The 20578-nt window shown below is 37.4% G+C and overlaps 1 protein-coding gene across 2 annotated transcripts in view; it reads right to left on the bottom strand.

Moving 5' to 3' along the window:
- Positions 1-20578, bottom strand: part of LOC140233051 (core-binding factor subunit beta-like) — a 71225-nt gene that overhangs the window by 36252 nt on the left and 14395 nt on the right. The window contains exons 4-5 of one of the 2 annotated variants that reach the window (XM_072313161.1): positions 13006-13122; positions 11944-12057 (exon numbers count right to left, since the gene is read on the bottom strand). In XM_072313161.1, the coding sequence (XP_072169262.1) occupies positions 11944-12057; positions 13006-13122 (231 nt within the window). Of the gene's footprint in view, positions 1-11772; positions 12058-13005; positions 13123-20578 lie in introns of those variants that run through there. The other variant, XM_072313162.1, reaches the window with a different exon arrangement.

Raw genomic sequence — 20578 nt, 5'->3', positions numbered from 1 at the left:
AATGTATAGAGATGGGGGGGGGGGGGGAGGGGGGCGGGGAGAAGTATGTAGACAAACAGATAAATATAGCTGAGGAGATAGACGGGGGGGGGGGGGGACTGACTGACAAATCGGCAGAGAATATATTTGGTCAGAAAACTCTTTGTCCATGACTTTACGATTCCCCTTACGGTTTGATCATCAGGGGAAACACAAAATGCAATCAACAGAAATAATAGGAGCCAATACATTCATACCAAACAAACTGTGTTGGTTTTAAGCGCATTCATTCATGGTGAAATAAGTTTCTTCTACAATCTATTTCTATTTTCGTTTCTTTTGATTTATCATCCCCTCCCTCCCCCCCCCCCCTCAAAACAAACAAACAAACAAACAAACGATTCCAGAGGTGATGCCGGACCATTATCTATACTACGGATTGAAAACACGTGATTATGTTCTACTACTCTTATTTTTTACAGGTTGTGTTAAATCCGCCATTGACCAGCAGAGTTCCTTTAACAGTTTGTTCGTATTTTCGTTTGATGTTTGCTTGTTTGTTTGTTTGTTTGTTTGAAAACGGAGAAACTGATACGTCCCTTGGGACAAAAGAGAGCGATAAATTATTACATTTTTTCTTTTTTCCCATTCATTTGTTTTGTTCTTAAGACAAACAAACAAACAAACAATTTACGTGTCCTCCGATTCATAATTTTTCTTCACGAACCAGTCAGTGACAACTGTGAAAGTTAGTATTATGATAATTATGTCCAAAAAAAAAGAAAACACACTGCAAAATTCTCTTCTTTACCATGACACTGCATCGCCACTACTCAGCAGTATGTTGATATGCAACTGACATCAATTTGCTAGTAAAAAAAAACCCCAACAAACAAAAACGGGGATATTATTCCCTTATTCTTTTGTTTGCCGGCCGTCATCATACCGTCGCGCATGATTTCCTGTTTAGGATGACGCGACATTGCACGTTTCGCGATGAGTAGTCAAATTGACCACTGTTCAACAACGTTACATCATTGAAAATTTTCTGAGTTGAGTTGCGAAGATTCTGCTAGAATCGAAAACTCAGGTCCCTTTTGACCCCATTTGCGTGGTATTTATCACATGCATGCTATCACTATATCTAAAATTACTTTTATGGGCGAAGGCGCAAGAATATGACAGAGAATAACAGTAAATTATTAAAAAACAATGCTTCTGTGACATTTATGTTTACAGATTTCGACAGTCAGTCAGTCATTTTAGTCAGTATGGATAATTTTGAAAACTTGTACATGCTTCAGTCACGTCAGTGTTTCTTTATGCATTAGTTAACAAGTATGGCCTAGACGGTGCCGTCAAACAAGGTGAAATAGTCTCTAAACTGACCGTTTTTCATTCGTAATATTCGCCTGATATGACAGGGTAGATTGAAGACAGTAACAAATGAAGCGAATATAATTTGTTACTATGATAAGAATCAAGACATTATGAGAATCATAGTTTGACACCATTAGAAATCATGCACATCATTTACCACAATTATCCCTCAATTTCAGTATTGATGCTGATCTCAAAGATACGACAACACCTCCACTGCACATCACCCTCACGCATAAAATATCTAAAAATGTTTTTATTCTTCACATCCCCCTAATAATCCTGAATGCTTGAATAATCCCCGACGAGGTCAAGGGAATTATGTCGTACAAAATCAGGTAATGAAACTAAGGGGGAATCTGAATAACTTGCAAAAGACGTTAGCCGACTTTGAACTTAAAACAGTTCTATTTTCCGCACATAGAAAGCATACTATTCTAATAATTTGACTGTTAAACTTTTGCTCGTGAAGATAATTTCCTCTTAACTTGAACACTATATCCCTCCTTGGCATTGTGTAAAGGACTATATTCTCTCTACATCTTGTTTATGATTGTAGTATAGCTGCTTTAAATGATATAGTGAGAGGACTCGATGTTTATACCATGATTTCCGGATTTGCGTTAATGTCACGGTTTTCTTGTCATCAAGGAGATGAAATCGACAACCGCCTCTTATACATGTAGTTTCGCTTGCTACCCATATGCTAAGTGGTATATACTTGCCCCACCCCTGTCGGGGGGGGGGGGGGTAGCCCTTTCTGTGGCAGGGACTTTGGAGAGTGTGTACAACGCTATGTTTTCTGCGCCGATTGGCACTCCGGATATATACTATCATAGTACACAAGGGGTCAACAGAAAATGATGATGCGTATATTATAGGGGAAGTAAACCTGCTCGTTGCTTCCCCCTATTGCTTTCAGTGATATCCATTTGCATATAATATCAAGCATGTCGACACCACAATCACGATCTTGTCATGATAAGCTAGTGCTAACTTTCTGTTCATTACCGATCTGAAATAAAGCTATACATGTACTATGTTTGTAGGCAAAGGATAATTGGACGAATTAGGAATCATGCGTCTGCTATGCAAGCAATGTGAAATATGCGTAATAATATGCAGCTTTTGTCTTTGAAATATGGAGCCTGGCATATACGCGTACAGATAGAGTCGTGTAAGTATTACAGTAAGAGCGTCGTGGCATTCAAAGTAGAAAGCTGATTTATCAACATGTTTTGTTTGCTACATACAGTAGTTCCAGCTATCATCACTGTTATCTTCAAAACGTCCTTTAACGCCGAAAACAAGACGTCGAAAAAAAATATTGTGTCCTACGTGCACAAAGAAATACCACCAGCGTGACTCACAAGACACAAGGTACAAAGACACCACTGTTTTCCTACCTGGAAATCTCAAAGTAAAGCATTGTTCAACGAGAAGGAGGAGGGGGGGGGGGGTCGTGAGTAGGGTGGAAAAGAGAAAGAGAAATACCGAAAAGAGACCACATCTGAAGAGAAGCAAGAAACCACAAGAAGACAAAAAACTGGAGCGCGCGGTTTCCGAGGAATTCAACGACGAGCGACTTCAATGTGGTCCTCCATTTAGGCCGTCATCAGATAGCAGACGACATTTTTTTGCCCGCCGCCTTTCAGTGCGTCGAGACAGAGAGTCCATCAAAAAGATAACAGACGAGAACTTGGTTCGATTACCTAGGTCAACAGAATGCTATGCAGATTATATTTGACAGACGAACGAGATGATCTATTAATAAGTTTACCGAAGGGCGGGTTATTGAAAGGTCAATAACAAGTAAGACGTGGCTTTTGGCGCCATTATCACTACTTTCAAGGACTTGAGTAATACCTCCCACTGATGACACTAAAATGGTGCTATACCTTGGATCTACGGACAAAACGAAAACTGTCACAGGTATAGTAACTCTCTTTGCTAAGATATCTACACAGCATCACAAAATTTCGCTCAAAAATGGCTTTGGCACATCACATCGTCAGATATCAACTCAGTCATCTCACATCGTCAGATATCAACTCAGTCATCTCACATCGTCAGATATCAACTCAGTCATCTCGCGTGCTCAGCATAAAAATGATTCCTCTGAAGACAAAAGGAGGAGGAGAAGAAGAAGAAGAAGTATCTAGGAGGTTAAAATGATAACTCTCATGAAGAAAATGATCCCATTCTCCAAATAGATTAAGTGTCGCAGGAATATCTACCACATCGATTGTCATCCTAGATTGTGTGTGGGGAGCCGCTGCATTATATACAAAAACAAGAGCTAGATAGCGCCTCTTTGACCAATGATAAATGCAGTCGGAGTATATAGGCCCTATTATCATCATAATATGTTTCTCCTCCATTTAGAGAGTAAACTCGTTTCGTCTACGAAAGAGAAGCAGGCAACTATTGATTGAGCCCACCCCCCCCCCTCCCCTAAATATGTCTTGAAAAGAAAATTCACGTGGTCACATAAGCACAGTAATCCTTCTATGGTTTGATAATCGACCAATCCTTAATACATTGTACATCTACAGTATGTACGGTATGTTTCCGTGTACCCAGTGTACGGATGCTATCTTTTTATACTATTGTGCTGTAGGCGAAAATAAAATGGTGACAACTAATTAACAGTGAAGCGTTACTGTGTGAATCGTAATTCGTGTATTTTAGATCGTTCAACACGACGGAAAAGCAGAACAGCAAGTCTGTTTATATTATGAAGTGACTCGTAAATGAAGTGGAGGTGGAACAAGCCAACCTTGGCCTATTTCATTACTCATCTAACATTGGCATTCACCAGAAAAAAAAAAGAAAAAAATAGTACACTTGTGACCAAATTATAGGACGGGTGTATATGCTTTTGACAACTCACTGGTATCCAAACCTTACCAAATCTGACAAAACATCACCTATAATGGACAGACGCTTCCACAAGAGCGTGATCAAAGTTGATCATAATAGGTTAGCACAACAATGAAAATTTGATTAAAATATGATAAAAAGTTAAGAAATCTGTAAAATTGTCAAGTTTCGCTAATTCTCACGAAACGGTTCTTGAACAGTCATTATGAATAATTATGCAAGTGGTGAACTGACGATATCATCCCCTCACAACTTTTCAATTTTCAGTTTTTCCGATTTAAACGAAACTGTCACAGTTGCGCTATGTGCTATATTTTCAGACTATAACACTTAACAGGTTCGGAATTCCCCTCAAAGAGTTCTTTCTGTTTCTCGGAACATGTGATGCTCATTTCACTCTCACTTTACGATACTCGTCATTACTCTCCCATATACTATCACTACGTTACCACACACTTCCTCGTCCCTTCAATCAGATGTATTCTAAAAATGCTGTAATTTCGATATTGCGTGTTATAGGTCGTATAGTAATATTTTTTGTAAAACCGGGTCCACTACAATAACTTCAGTATATATATATATATATATATATATATATATATATATATATATATATATATATATTTCTTATTCTAGAGCTTTATATGTAAAACATATATATATATATTACTTTCTTCATGATGCTTTTTACCTTAGAAATAAAACAATAACATAAGCCCTCCCGAGTCACATGAACCTCGCAGAAATGTTAATTTTTGTCGTGTTTGAATTGATACGCGGGAAACTTTTTGGTATATAATAAAATTATTGCTTTCTGCCAGCTGTTTGATCCAAGGAAATGTCACATATATAGTGTTCCGTTCGCGCTAATCTTGATAGTAACGTGATTTCAATGAAAACTTTCATTCTTAACAAATATCAATAACTCAAGGAATTTCCGCCAAGCCCTATCATTCCTGACGACGTGTAATGCACAGAATTCTCTATCCAAGTTATGACACACGCTGACATGATACTTTCGGTTGGCTCGTCTTTCGAAAGAAACATTCCATTTTATTTGAATGGATCATAATGAAATATATTTATGTCTCAACCAAAGGAATGGCATTAAACGAAGAGAAGTTTCAAACACTTAATGACAGTGGACAATGAAGGCTAAAAATCACACAGTTTCCACCACGCATTATCTATTTTATAAATAAATAAATAAACAAATAAATAAATAAATAAATGTATATATATATATATATATATATATATATATATATATAATTATACTATACTTCGGATACGAGGGATATTCCTTAATTTAGGATTGTTTAGATGTAGAAGTTGAGTTACCAATTCATGCTGTGTGTGTGGGTGGGGTGCGCGCGTGTATTGTGTGCATACATTAAAGATGAATGTGTTGTCGTGTGAAATTATATAAATCAAATAATAAAGATTATTGAAAAACAAATAAAAAAAGTGTGTGGGTGTGTGTATGTGTAGGCTACATGTTTATTATGTGGGTTACGCCCTGTAGCTGCAAGTAATGCCTCGATATCCAAGAGTGAAGGATAGGCTTCAGTGAACCAGGGATACCATCCCTATTCATCACAAAGTTGCTACAGTCGGTTCTTTCAAATCTATTGTAAATCATCCGCGACATGATGGAATGAATACAAAGCATACCAAATTTGACCATAGTTTAACAACGGAGAGCGTCGTGGGATATGCAGAGATGACTGTCATTGTGTTGCGTGGTTTTACAGGTCCTGTTTACCTTTAGGAGCAGTGATTTGTTAAATAGTTTTCAAGATGAGATTATTTGATGCATATGTGTACGTCTGTTGTATCACAAAAATCCTACCATATAAAATTTTGGCAATGAAGCCTAAAATATAAGGAGATATCAGTATTTTTCTCAATAAACCATAACTGTAGACGGTTTAGTCTGAAAACATTTTTATTATACCTATTGTTCACATGTGTGTATCTAACAATACTTAACATCGATTATACTGATCCAACGGATTAAAAAATTACAGTGGTTGTTTCTATCCCTAACTCTCATTTTAGAACCAAGTATTTTAAATCACTAATGCTGGGTTTTTGTTTCATCTGCAAATGGTAAATTATGCCTTTAAGATTATGTTGGTATGCTATTATGCTGAGTTTTGGAGTGTGTATGTATGTGTATTCTTGTGATTGTGTTAGTGATGATCATGTTTTTTTACACATTTCAAGTTGCTACTCAGGTGCTCCAGTCGGCACATTTTTTCAGAAACAAATTTAAGTATTTTTTAAAGCTAAAATTGAGGGCATCCGCTGGCATACACACTGAACGTTTATTAAAATAGCATTGACAGTATATGCAATGTTATTCTTGCTTTTAGCTATGGCATGATTGGCACACGGCTTTGGCAAAATGGTGAATGTTGTGTTGGTGTTTATCCTATACATACTGTATTTTACCGTAAACTTGTTCACGTAGCCTGTATCAACAATGCCTGCAGTACAACTCTTTGGTATGTGCATTCATGATGTAGGCCTACTCTGTTAGTCACAGTTTAATCTTACGTATTGTTTCCCGGAAAAGCCGTTGCTGTTATCTGTGTATCTAACATTGCACCACTATTCAGCAGATTAATGCTGCATTTTACAAACCGTGTGGTAAAACGCAGCTAAAAATGCACGTGGTCGCGCACTGTACAGCACAAGTGACACGTCCTCGTCTCTGTCTATACAGCTAAATGCCCGCCCGTCGCGGCGGGCTTCTGAAGCCGACCTCTGGTATTTTATGATTCATCCAGGTGCTATGTCGCACATATCGGTCTGACGACAGACAACAGTTTTGTTGTTGTTATGATTTTTCTTTTTATAGCTTCTCTGCAATTGTACATGACTACCCTAGCAGGAAATTTACGTATGATATTAACCCCAAACATAAAAACAGCAGAATTATCAAGGTTTGTTTTTCGTTCATTCTATTTACTCAAAATGTTGTTGCTTCCTTTGGTTTAAATGCCGAAGACAATGATAGTATACGATAATGAATGACATTATTAACAATATTAATGATAGTGACGATATCATTCAGAATTGCTCACTTTAGTACAGGCTGAATTACATCATGATATATTTTAAGTAGCTAGATTTGAAGATGAAATTATTTGGAATAATTTAAATATAAAAAATAAACAGATTATGATATATCTTTTTAAATGACATGAAAAAAGTGTTGTAAAGATCAATCATTTAATTGAAATGGATTATGGAAAATTATCTGATATTGACGAATTCTTTGTGTTAATCAAATGTGATAATCATATGATATAAGATGATAGATTGATTCAAATAGAATTTGTGATTATTATTTTGGGTGGCATTGCAATATCACAACGAAGCAGTTTTATGCTTATTTGGTTGATTAACAAGAATTTCTTATCCAAAAGTGTTATATTTTGGCAACAAACACTGAATCTTCCAGAAGAATATAATTGTGCAGTAGATTGTTTAAATTGAAAGTTGGAAAATTATTTCATAATTGAGTAAAGCTACATAATTTCAATTTTTCATAGGATTTTACCTTTCAAGGAAAATCTACACGTAGTTCGATTGACACGATTGAGGTTCACATCAGATGTGATTTGAATTCATTGTAAAGTTGTTGAAACAGTTGTTCGTGCTTTGTTGTGCATTACCCACATGTAAACTGACTCTGGCAACAACGAAAAAAATAATCAGTAATCAATTCAATGTTAATATTAGAATTGATGAGGAAATGTTATCGAGTGGTTATGATGTTGAAAATGAAGATGTGATTCTCACGAACGTAATTTTGATTTTCGTACAATTCACGATATATGTAGCGTGTACATGTTACTTACTCCAAAACAATTCAACTTTGTGTTCAGATTTTTCTTATTATCAGAATTCAAAAGAGAATTGATCACTAATTTGAAATTTCTTGAAAAGGGTAACAAAATTAAAGGCAACTAAAGAACAATATAAAGAAATACAAATTTTTTGAATTGTGAAATTAAATTTATACTACGCAATCATGATATCAGTATGATTACGGTATTTTATTTGTTTGAACGTTGAATCACCTCAATAAATTAAATACCACTGTGAGAAAAACACCTCAATGTTTCCTTTCCCCCTGAATTGAAGTTCATGAAGAATGAAAAACATTGTATTGGAAAAATAAGTGAAATAATATTTCTGATATTGATTGATACTCTTTGTACAATGACAATGAAACTGTTGAGGGTTTTTCCCTAACTTGACACTGCAAGCGTAGGTATCGATTTCAGGCAAGATCGTTTTACTCTTTTCCAATGGGTGGTTTATTAAGAAAACTTCTACAATGAGTTCATATATTTTGGAAATTAAAAAGGTTGGTGATGAAGGCAATATCGAGAGTATATTGTAATATTATATATTACCCGTGTTTCTTTTAATCATGAGAGAATTGTGATATGAAGGCAAAATGGAGAGTATTACTTTAATATTACATATTGCCCCGTGTTTCTTATAAAAGAATTGTGACATAAGTGTTCTTTCGAAGTTCACGTCACAGGTCGAGAATATGTTTTGCTGAGATGCTAATAACTAATACGTTCCCAACTTTCATTCTGCAAAATATAAGATTAATTATTTTACGTATGCAATTTGATTGAGACTTAAAGACTGAGTATTTTAAAAGTACATATACTGTCAAGTACTATTAGTAACAGGGAAAAAAAAAGAAGCTGTTCATGGGGTTTTTTCTCTCTCTCTCTACCTCTATTTCTCTTCATGTGACTTGAATACTAAATAAGTATATACATATATATATGTATATATATATGAATATGTGTATATGTATAAAATTTTATGCATGTATAGTAATATGTATATAATATATACATGTAAATCATGATCGATCCCTATTTATAGATATATACATATTTATATTTGTGAATATATCGTGAATATATGAAATATTCATGTATGTATATATATATATATATATATATATATATATATATATATATATATATACATACATACATATACGATTATTGACGGCATCAGTTTGGTTCAATGTAGAGTCATTTTCCTTTCAGTGAATTTTTGTTTGTTTGATTGTGGGTTGTTGTTTTTTGCGAATGATTTATAAGCATATTGTAAAGTTCAACTGTCTTGGTGTTTGCCTACATACCCCGACAAACATATATTGTTATCTCCGTTTCCGAATATTTGTCTGTTCATCATTCTTCCTCCATTTCTTTCTCTCCCCATTTTTTCCTCTCACTCAAAAGGTCTCTCTCTCTTTCTTCGCTCTCCCTCATTTTCTATTTCTCCCTTTTTCCTACTCCTTGAAGCAAGCAACAAAAGTCCTAAAATGCAGTTATATCATACACTCAGTTCCATACCATCCTAAAATGAGCAGAAATCTCGGACAGCGGAACGGCTGAAGAGATATGAAATATCATCTAATTATAAATCGAATAAGGTTGTTTTTTTCTTGTTTTCTCGAAAGCAGATTACAGGGTTTTTTCAATGTTTGTAAATAATTTAAACGTTATAGATATGAATATTCAAATATAAATATATATTCTTGAAGGATTGAAACTCTTAATCTTGGGATAAAAAGCAATAAAGATACAGACCAAATACAGCAAGATCACAACCAGGAGAGGTATGTTTCTTTCAATGGAGGCATAATTTATGACCTTTATTACTTACATTTCGAGATCTTGTTAAAAAAATGTCGGTACATTTCATCACTAAATCACGTACCAGGAAGACTGATATATAAGATTAATCTAGTGTTTTGAAAAAATCAGTACAAAAAAAAGAACAAAACAAAACGCAATTCAGCACCTTCGTTTCATACAAGCGAGTCTTTCGATCAAAAACCTCAACTTCACACAATGCGTCTTCGTGAAATACAATACAATTACTGAATTGCGACGTAATATTGGGTTACAACTGTGAATAATCTGTGCTTAATTATATATTGATAGACCTTCCTTAAGTGCATTACACTTTCTATGTGGTTGTGGGAATAAAAAAAAGAAGAAATTAGCGACAATAGTTTCTCGATTGTCCAACAGCTTCAAACGTGGGACAAAATTACGAATACATCACATTATACCAATAGAGAAACCACCAATTTAGTCGAGTGACTAATTGAGCTGTTGGAATCAATTGAAAATATAAATAAATAAAAGGCTCTTCCATTCCTGTGGTGTACTTTTCCTAAAATATTGCTTCCTGTGTGAATGAACAATGCACACGTCACTTCCTGTCCATTGGTGTGTTTCTGTTTGTTTTTGAGGGTTTTTTTTTTTTTTTATCAGAGAGAAGATGATGTCTGGCTACGTATGGCAAAAAATTCCACCGAGATGTAGAAAGGTCAGAAACCATGGGAAATTTCCGCGTTGAGCACATCAGCTACGAGAGAGTGCAAAATGGTGTCGAACAAGAAAGAGATAAATATGATGCCAGCTTGCTAAACACTTGTCGAAAGTTTTTTGCTAAACTTCGGAGAGAACGCAAAGCAAAATGTTGTCTAAAACTGCATTGTTTGCAGTTTAAAGCATTGTCTCCAAACTACTTCAAACATTGATGTCTCGGTGACTTTGTGCCATTGTCAATATCATTTCAGAGCCTTAAAGAAAACAAAATTAAACAAAACAAACCAAACCACTGGAACAATGTGGTTTATATCATATCTCGATACAGAACAAGCACTACTCTATGTACAAAAACAATGTCTGTTTTTTTGTTTTTTTTTACAGTACATCAGCACGTTGAAACCGAACATACAGACTACGTAATATTTCTTCCAGAAGAAATAGTGCGAACGGATATACAAAAGCAATATTCACACGGGGTGTCGTCCACACAACATCACTTTCAGCATCAAACTAACATAGACCACAGACTAGCTGTGTAAAGTTGCACTTTTCCATGGAATCTTGGTCATTTTCGTCGTTGTCATAAGTTTTTTTTTTTCCATCGTAAACACCGTGCCTCCTTTAGTCCATGGACCGATGACGAAACTGTACGCTTGCATAATATGCGTTGCATACAGTGTGGCTCAAAAAATAAATTATGACTTTATACATACAACATATTAAGAACGATGGTAAAGTTTATAAATATACATAAATACATGATAAAAATAGGCTATCCATTCAGTTGAAATCTCCGGCATCAGGAATCATTTTGTCACATCTGCTTACACACTCAAGGGGGAAAGTTCTCCTGTGTGAAGCACAATCACACATACATACATACATACAAACATACACAATAGATAACAGACGGAAAGAAGAAACACAACGAACAACGAAAAAAAAAATCATGAACAACTACACATTTCAGAAACAACTAAATTCCAGCGCAGGGCGGCCCCAACTCTCCAAACAACAACCAGGACACCAACTGCTCCTTCTCCTCCTTCTACATCTCCTCCTCATCCTTCTCCTCCTCCTCCTCCTCCCTATCCTCAGCCTCCTCCTCCTCCTCCTCCTCCTCCTCCTCCTCCTTCAGACGGCGAAAGGCTACATCGTTTATGGCACAGATCACGGTTCAAAAGGCGTTGCCATAGCAACACGAGTCATAATTTCCATTTGTTTTCTATTTCGTTTGGTTTTCGTTCTTTTTTTCTTTTTCTTTTTCTAGAGAGAGAGAGAGAGAGGGCGTGGCTCAAGTGCTCACCTCTGTCCCCACCGCGCGCTCGATCTCTTCCCTGTGTAACCTCTGCCTCTCCTCAAACTCTCGAAGCCGCCTATTTTGCTGCTCCATCGTGGCGCGGTATATCATGTCTTCTTCCTGTTATTCAGGAACGGGGGATAGATGGAGAGGGCGAAAAATATAATAATAATAAACACATAACAAATAAAATTATACCTGAGATGACAGTGAGCAAAAACAAAAACAGAGATGACGCAATGAGGTTATGCCATCGTATACGTAGACTTGTTATGCTGGTGGGTTTTAAAGGTCAAAGTGTCATCGGACTGCCTGATCTGACCTTTTAATGACCGTCATATTCATTTTTTCTCCCGCTAAGCGCTCTGTTCTGTGTGCATAGCACGTGGACCTATAATTTCATCTTCCTTCTTGTAAATAAAGTTATCTGCGTGCCACGGAACAAACACTCGCATGGCGGCGAAAGACGCAATTCCGAATATAAAATATCCCCTCTTCAGCTGTGATAATATGGGTTAGTTTGGAACAAAGAGGAGAGCCTTAAAAACAACGTTTGCAAATAATCATGATGTCATTTTCTTTTTAAAAGCTGCGTGTTATTACAGTTTATGTCAAAAAGACTCTTTTTCTTTTTTTTTTACGAGGAAAGTCAGTGAGAATAATTACAGAATCACGATCCGTGAAACGTTATGACCAAACCGCATTTGTTAATAAGATACTTCCATCCTCGGCAATAATGAATTATCATGTTATTTCTTAATATTTACGACAACTCGTGTTGTATTTCGTTATCATCATTACCATAAACCTGCTATCATCATTAAAATTATCAAGAACATTGCCAAGGAATGTTATTTGACACGAGAAAAAAAGAAAAGAAAAGTGCTTGTATACTCATGCTACTATGATTCATGCCTTGCAATAAACACAGATAAACACGTTTCTATGAATTTCCTTTTTGCTTTCTTTTTTAAGAAACACCCAAGGTGACAATAAATCATATTACTTGCTGTTTTTTCTTGGACTATTTTGTGTAATGTGGAGGTCGGGTGGTTGGCTCTGTCTTACCTTGGCTCTTTGGGCATCAAACTCCACATAGCCAACCCCGTCTAACCGGCTGATGTCTATGCAGCCTTTCCATATCACGCATACGCCGTTGAGGATGAACTGTGACTTCAGGTATACCTATTGGGAACAAGGGGAAGAAAAAAAAAAAGGAGAAATTGACTACACGTTAAATAACTGTGACGAGTTTGGTTTTCTTTCTGAGCTTAAGACGGAGCAACACTTCACTGGACTGAGGGTTGATCGGTAAACTATACAAGGAAAGGGAACGGCTGCGGTTATATGTTGTTGTGGTAAAGCTCTTTGTGTTGTCAGTCCATAACATGTTATCGACAGTTCTTGCTTATTTCATTGTAACCATATTTGAAGTGGAGAAGCAAGTAATAACAAGATGTTTCAAAGGGGAAAAAAATCGGCAATATGTCGTATAAACTAGGTAAACATAGAATTAAAATTATTGAAATAATGATAATGATGACGATGATAATAATAATAATAATAATAATAATAATAATAATAATAATAATAATAATAATAACGATGATATTGATAATAATAACGATAATAATAATAATAATAATAATAATAATAATAATGATAATAATAATAATATTAATGAAATGTTATCCAAAACAAAATGTTTGGGGTGTTTTGTTTGTTTCTGAGGTTATTTCTCATAGTATAGAACATCAAATTAGCCAAAAGTGCATTATGATTCAGGTGTAGATGTCCACATGAGAGCCATCCATGAAGGCAAAGTCATATCAGCTGCCTGAAACCCCGAGACAAAACACGAACGGAGCACCACCGCCAAACAGTCGGTGTGACTTCGGTTTGTCTCACCCCCTAGCTCAGCGCGTGGGACACAGCCGATGGCTGCAGCTCTTTGGTGAGCGTATCGTACCAATAACCATGACAATTTCCCCTCAAGTAGATAATTATATAGGGAGGGGGTGACATGGCAGTTCTTCCTGCCCGTTATTACTGTCTCTGTATGCAACCGTATGTGTTATGTGTCTGTCTGTATTTCTGTGTTTGTGTATGTTTGTCTGCCCGTTTGTCTCTGGGGTATCTGTGCTTCAAAGGCTCTCAATCATTGTTGTGTGTACGAGCGCTGTATATCCTCAAGTGGCGTTCGTTCTAAAAGCGTAATGTTTTTTCGTACAGTCATGCAAGTCATAAGACAAAATCTTATGCGATACCCGGTCAATGACCCATTCACCCATTCATCTCTCGTGTGTGTGTGTGTGTGTGTGTGTGTGTGTGTGTGTGTGTGTGTGTGAGCAAGTAAAAGGTTTAAGTCCGTTTTAATCGGTATCATTTTGTGTTAAAAAAAGTAATGCCAGAAAGTGCAAAACGCCTAGCTCTCATTTCAAGGAATGATGATAATATGTTCCATAAATAAATTCCTCAGATGCTTTGGTCTTTTCATGGGATGACAAAACTCAAATCAAAAGATTTTGAAATTTCCTCGAAAAGGTCAGACAAATTGCGAATCCTTGCTATCAATTAATTTTCTCCATTTCATTTCATTTTATCAAGTTATCCACTCAAATTACACTCGCAAAATACATTTACAGTGCGGATCAATAAATAGTAACAAGTATTTGAAAATTCAGTGTATAAAGACTGAACTTCAAAAAAAGTCATGATACAGAATGGATTTAAATCAGTCTAAAGTATGTCATATTCATATTGGAAAATTGATATAATTCTCTACTTCAGTGGTCCATGCAATCTTACCTAGAGACGCACTTTTTTTTCAACACGATATGTTTATTTTTCTCATGATGTCAATAACTAGATATGAAATCTGAAACAAATGATAAGCAGATGCAAAGGGTGAAATTTCACACCGCTATACTGAAGTCCATAATTGGTACACCTCATTGCACTCTTTTTCTATTCATTTCGACGCGAGGGTCTCTTGTTTTTGTTGTTGTTTTTTGTTCTGTCGTTGACACCACAACACCGTGGCTGCGGATGGAAGAAAGGGTAGACAAAGCGCGGAGTGACGTGGGCCTCTGTACACCGACAGAGAGAGCGGCGTGCGGGTAGTCGAGTGTGAAATTGATATTATTCATAAATTTTTCCTATGATCTAACGAGCAAGAGAGGAATTTTGACGGAAATGGTTCCGCTGACACTGATTGGCAATCAAGAAAGCGTGTTCGACGTTCCAGCTTCTGTAACGACGTGTCAAAGAGACCCGTGCGCCGTATTCTCATTTTTTTCTTCTATTTATTCATTTTGTTGTTTGATTGTAAATTCCCGATTCAATTCATTGTGGCTAACTTCACATTATCATGTTTGGGGTTTTTGTTGTTGTTGTTGTTTCTGGATATCTTTAACGTTTTTTGTCGCGATGTTGTAATGAATTCACGACGTACATGTTCCTCCGGCATCAGGGTCTTATAACAATCTCGCGGTTTGTTATCAGGAGGAGACAGCACTGACGAAATATAGGTTTGCCTCAACGTTCGACATTCACCGTTATGGTTATGGTAATTATTTGGTATATTGATATCCTTTAAAAAAAAAAGAAGAAAGAACAGCTGATTTCATTTTTCACTGGTAGCCAAACAGAAAGACCTGTTAGAGTTGCTATGAAGAGCAAAATCACACTGAATATGTTATGGCAGCACTACAAAGATAGCAGCCTTCGATTGCCATTGTTCTAGTATTTTTTATTACTTCTTGCTGAAGTTTCATTCATTCATTCAGTCTTTTTCTTCTTCTTTTTTTTTACTAGAGTTATTTGATGCTATAGGACATGTAAAGCGATCCATAGCCTGAAAATGCCTTTGTATGACTAATGCGAATATACAATGTACACAGTGAAGGTTGTGCAAAAAACAAACAAACATATAAACAGGGAACCAAATCAAAACAAACTATACCCTCACAAGCTTGTAAAGGAAGATCTCACCTCAATCTTGGTTTGTCCGGGGGAGAGGGGGAGGGGAGGTAAGATAATGGCCGGATGCAAGACGAGTATTTTTGTATTTAAACGTTGTAAACAATTTGGGGAAATATTCTGACAACCCTAAAAAAATAAGCTCATCTCCTGATAAACACAGGATGACAACCACGCAATCACGTGCAAGGACAATGGCTATTGAAAGGACGAACTTTCTGCAGCGAGAAAGGCATTGCGTCATTTTGTTGACAAAACTATTCTGACTAAAAAATAATAATAATAATAATAAAATACAATGCCAAACACACACACTCTAAAGCTAGCCCACTAATACATCACGGCAAGACATTCAACAAAGTACTTGAAATTGGTTCATCAAGTTTAATACTACACTCATTTCGATGGCATCCATGCTTGCGTTATCACTCATTCGAGGAGATTATGTTTTTGGTTGTTGGTATTAAATTTTCCTCCAGCTTTCGAGTTCGAGTAGAAAAAGATGCATTTTCGTTGCCGGAACCATTCATCTGTATCTCTGATTCTCATTTCATTTCGATACTCCTCAGTTTAGCGACAGTATAATAGATAACTGAAATACAGTCTGGACGGTTGTATATACGTAATTACATCTAATTGTATATATAATTTGCTTTTAGTTGGTTTGAAAGTCGATCTGGCTCCCTGGCAGTGACACGGTCTGACTGATGCAATGGTTCAGTAAATAAACAGAGATAGCAATGTCCATTTTAAGCGACTCTCGTCTGGTCCTGTGAATACACTGCAGAGGGAAAAACAGGAAATGAAGTAGCCAAAGTTGGAGTTAACTGAGCATGATTTTGTCACACAAAGCGTGTAAACTTTTCTCTCTTTTTTTTTTTTGAGACGGATCTGATGATGCTGACAAAACCGCGTCCATATCTCGATCGCCACGAAGTACTGAAGGAGAATGATGAAAATGCGATAATAAGAGCGCCTCTCAGCAACGACGGAAGATCGGGTCATCGTTTGTAAGCAAATGACACATATTATGTCATAATATCCTCACCAAATCTCCAGAATGTTTCGAATTTCATCATTCATGGTACAGAGATAGTAACCACACCAGATTTGTTTTGCCCCACTAAATGAGTATTTACTGAAACATGTTGAGACATATTATAACGCGCGATATGCCCCGGCAGGGGCACGACGACCGTAAAGAACGTTGTCAGTCATTCGTTTCGCCGGCGAAGGTCGATGCGCGGTTGCACAAACACGAACGACGCCCTCTCAAGAGCTCAAACAATAAAGTGTTTGTGATTCCCGGAATTATGACGCATACAACGTCGTCAGCTACAATGGGTCGTGGGCCGTATTAATGGTCGGTGCAATCCAGTCGTACACCTATCATATGTATGTCGATATCATTATCAATCGGGTAGACGGAGCGGAAAAAACGTGTCAACTACACCATGCCCACTATTTCATAGGCGCATTAAATTATGGCACGAATTATGTCTTTTCGCTGACTGGGAATCGAGTATTCCCTTCAATCTGACCAAGGGGGTGAGAACGCTATTTAGAATTGGCGACCTTTAGCGACCTTTTGAATCACTTACCCCATACTCTGTATATACCTATAGACTCTGCAGTGTATACTGAAAATTGTCAGACAGCCTCACTCTGGTACTACAACATAAAAATGTGAATTAGGCAAATCGCACTTACGCTTTTGAAGGACAAACAACTACAACCCCCCCAAAAAAAAAAACCAAACAAACAAACAAACAAACAAACACAAACAATTGAAGAAACAATTCGAAAATTTGCTATCCTGAAGTTTTAAATTTTTCCAGATACGAAAAATAAATATCTTTATCGTTAAAATTATGTCATGAATCAGAATTGAATACCTTGCGTGTTGTTGTTGTTGTTTTTGGTTTGTTTATTTGTGTGTTTGTTTTGCTTGTTTTGTTGTTGTTTGTTTGTTTGTTTGTTTTTTTGTTGTTTTTTTTTTTTTGTAGTGAGATATATCTTTTAGGGAAAGTATTAAGTTTCACCCTCACTTTGACAAATGATAATCTTCAGTTGCGTATCACTGTAATCAAATTTATGATTGCTTCCCCAAAAAATTTGGCTGGTACACCCACGATTCAACTGCCTATACCTCTGCCAAATAGATGGTAAATGAGCATCTTCCTAAATGAGACAAGCAACAGTCATGACATTAGAGCAATCGTCCTACCGTTTACGTTAATGCTGCTCCGACGTATTACGCATTACCCTGTGATGTTTATTTTCTCGAAGGACAAGTACCATTCTGTGGTCATTCAGGCCAATTTATGGAATTGCTCCGGTCAAGACTGTGGCCTACGAGTGACCGACAGAAACATAGTAATGCCACTTTTCAAGAGGTCTGAGTACGTCTATGCGGCTTTATGGAGGAAAACAAGATAGATTTGTTTATCAAATAACAGCAGTGCAGGCGAAAATCAGTAACACATTACCCCAGTCCCAAAACAGGTTGGAAAGGAAGAAGAAGAAGAAGAAAAAGTTGTCCGTGAACATGGGGGGGGGGGGGGTGGGGGGAGATGAAAAGCCTCGGCTGTGAGGGAACACTTTTATTGTACGCACACCCTGTGACTGCCGGTGAGGAAATCAGCATGAACGGAAAGCGAAAGTGTAGTGTCAAACATTCAAAGGGCTAATTGCAGACGATATGTGCCCTGCTGGCTTCGGGTAATTACCCCGTGTCCCGCGTGGCCGTTTTGGAAGCGGGTCGCACTTGGAAGAAACCTTGTGTTGCACCAGTGAATATACGGCCCGTCGGTGCTTGCGGGGGCGAGCGAAAAGAGAGCGAGAGAGAGAGAGAAAAAAAAAGAAACATAGAATATAAGAGAGACGGTAAGAGAGGAGGAGAGGGAGAGAAATAAAGAGGATCATGCGGGCGATTCCGCGCGACGAATTCTCCGAAACCTCGCTGCTATACTTCCGGCCAGCCAGCGATGTCAATGCCCGCTACCTACTTTTTCCATCTCCCCTCCCCCCGTGGCTCCCGTTGGTTCACAGACCAATGTGCCGTGCCGCACTGCCCCTGACTGGTTGGTATACTCACTCCCGGAGTATATGACGTTGTGCGTGCGTCCTGCGACCCGTAATTCAGAAACCAATCATTTGTGAAGTCTCGTTTTATACCTATTGATTTCCTTCCGCACTTCCGATCCGCCAATTGAATAGAATAGAGGGAGCATGCACGAAGGAGCGGGGAAAAAATAATACGATTTCATGGCGAAGGGGGACAATGGTTAATTTACAATCGCTCTCGCTGTATGGAGCGTGCTTGTATTATTAATGGCGTTGGAATGGAAATAGGAGTAGTCACAATACAGACGTGTCAAAGAGGAAAACCTATCTAGTCTAAACGGCAGGACGTGATCTATTGGCTTCGATCTGTAGTCAAGCACGGAAGGCATTTTCCTTAGCGCACTTCTTGGCGCGAAGAACAACGTGGGATGCTTCTCCGATGACTCCTCCTCTTCGGCATTAGCCAGCAAATTGCTTCGCCCTTGTTAGCGCCACTAGATGATGGCGTACATAAGAATCTTCTTCCGCAGAAAAGGCATTCTGCATTTTTTATTTCAATTACCGAGCGAAATAGGAAAGAAGCCGTCATATCGTGTTAGGCTTATTCATTTGTGTTTACATTTGAATCGATGCTACTTGATAATAATTTCATAAAATCAGTGCAAATTACCCCTCAACTGACAAGCTCGATTTCGGTTACTTCGAGTGATTACGGAAAGGAGCAGCACATGCTATCTTCATGTATTTTTCTGACTGCAAACTCGCTATTCCTCTTGGTTTTCACCCGCGGACTTTTCATATCAAAATTTATGACTAGAAACAGCTTTTACTTGTGGGGAAAAGAAATGAAAAAGATAGAATTGAATTGAAATGGATGTCACACTCCAGATGATCATCCATCCTATTTCATGAAACCATGGATGTTTCAACTTCTTCGTCACACTTTATCCTCAATAGCTTGAATTTTACACGTCTCACAACAATATGTCTGACATTGCTCGATATTAAGTTCTCAATTAAAACAAAAACCGAAAGTGAGCGCGGGAATTCACGCCATTTTTACAATCCCACCATCTTTGTCTGATTTTATTGTATTCGACATGTCGCATTCGACAGATTGCGGCCTTCATTTTACACCTTACTATAATATGAGGTGAAGAATATACATGCCACAACGTAGACTGAGATCATACAGTCACATGGCAATAATGATTAACATAATGCAATCACATGCATGGCAATTAATGTTGTCATCGTACAATGTCTGCGAAAGTGAAATTACGTGATTTTAACCCTTTCTGTGCCGGGACTTTGGACAGCAGTGTGTGTTCAAACATTACGAAACTTAATGGACAGTGTGTATACATCGTGCTTGGGGATTTTCTGTGCCAATCAACACTCAAGGCACACAAAAACAATTATGTGTTAACCCTTTCTATACCAGAGACTTTGGACGGTGTGTACAACTCAGTGGGGCTTTCCGTGTCGAGCAGCCCTTGAAGAGCACAAAGGGTTAACTGGGAACTGACAGAGGACATAGCTTTGCAGGTATTCGTGAAGACAGTGTAGTCGCAAATTTCTTCGTGGTGAGATT

The sequence above is a fragment of the Diadema setosum genome, chromosome 9 (genome assembly GCF_964275005.1).
Source record: "Diadema setosum chromosome 9, eeDiaSeto1, whole genome shotgun sequence".
Classification (NCBI taxonomy): domain Eukaryota; kingdom Metazoa; phylum Echinodermata; class Echinoidea; order Diadematoida; family Diadematidae; genus Diadema; species Diadema setosum.
This window is presented reverse-complemented; position numbering and strand designations above follow the sequence as displayed.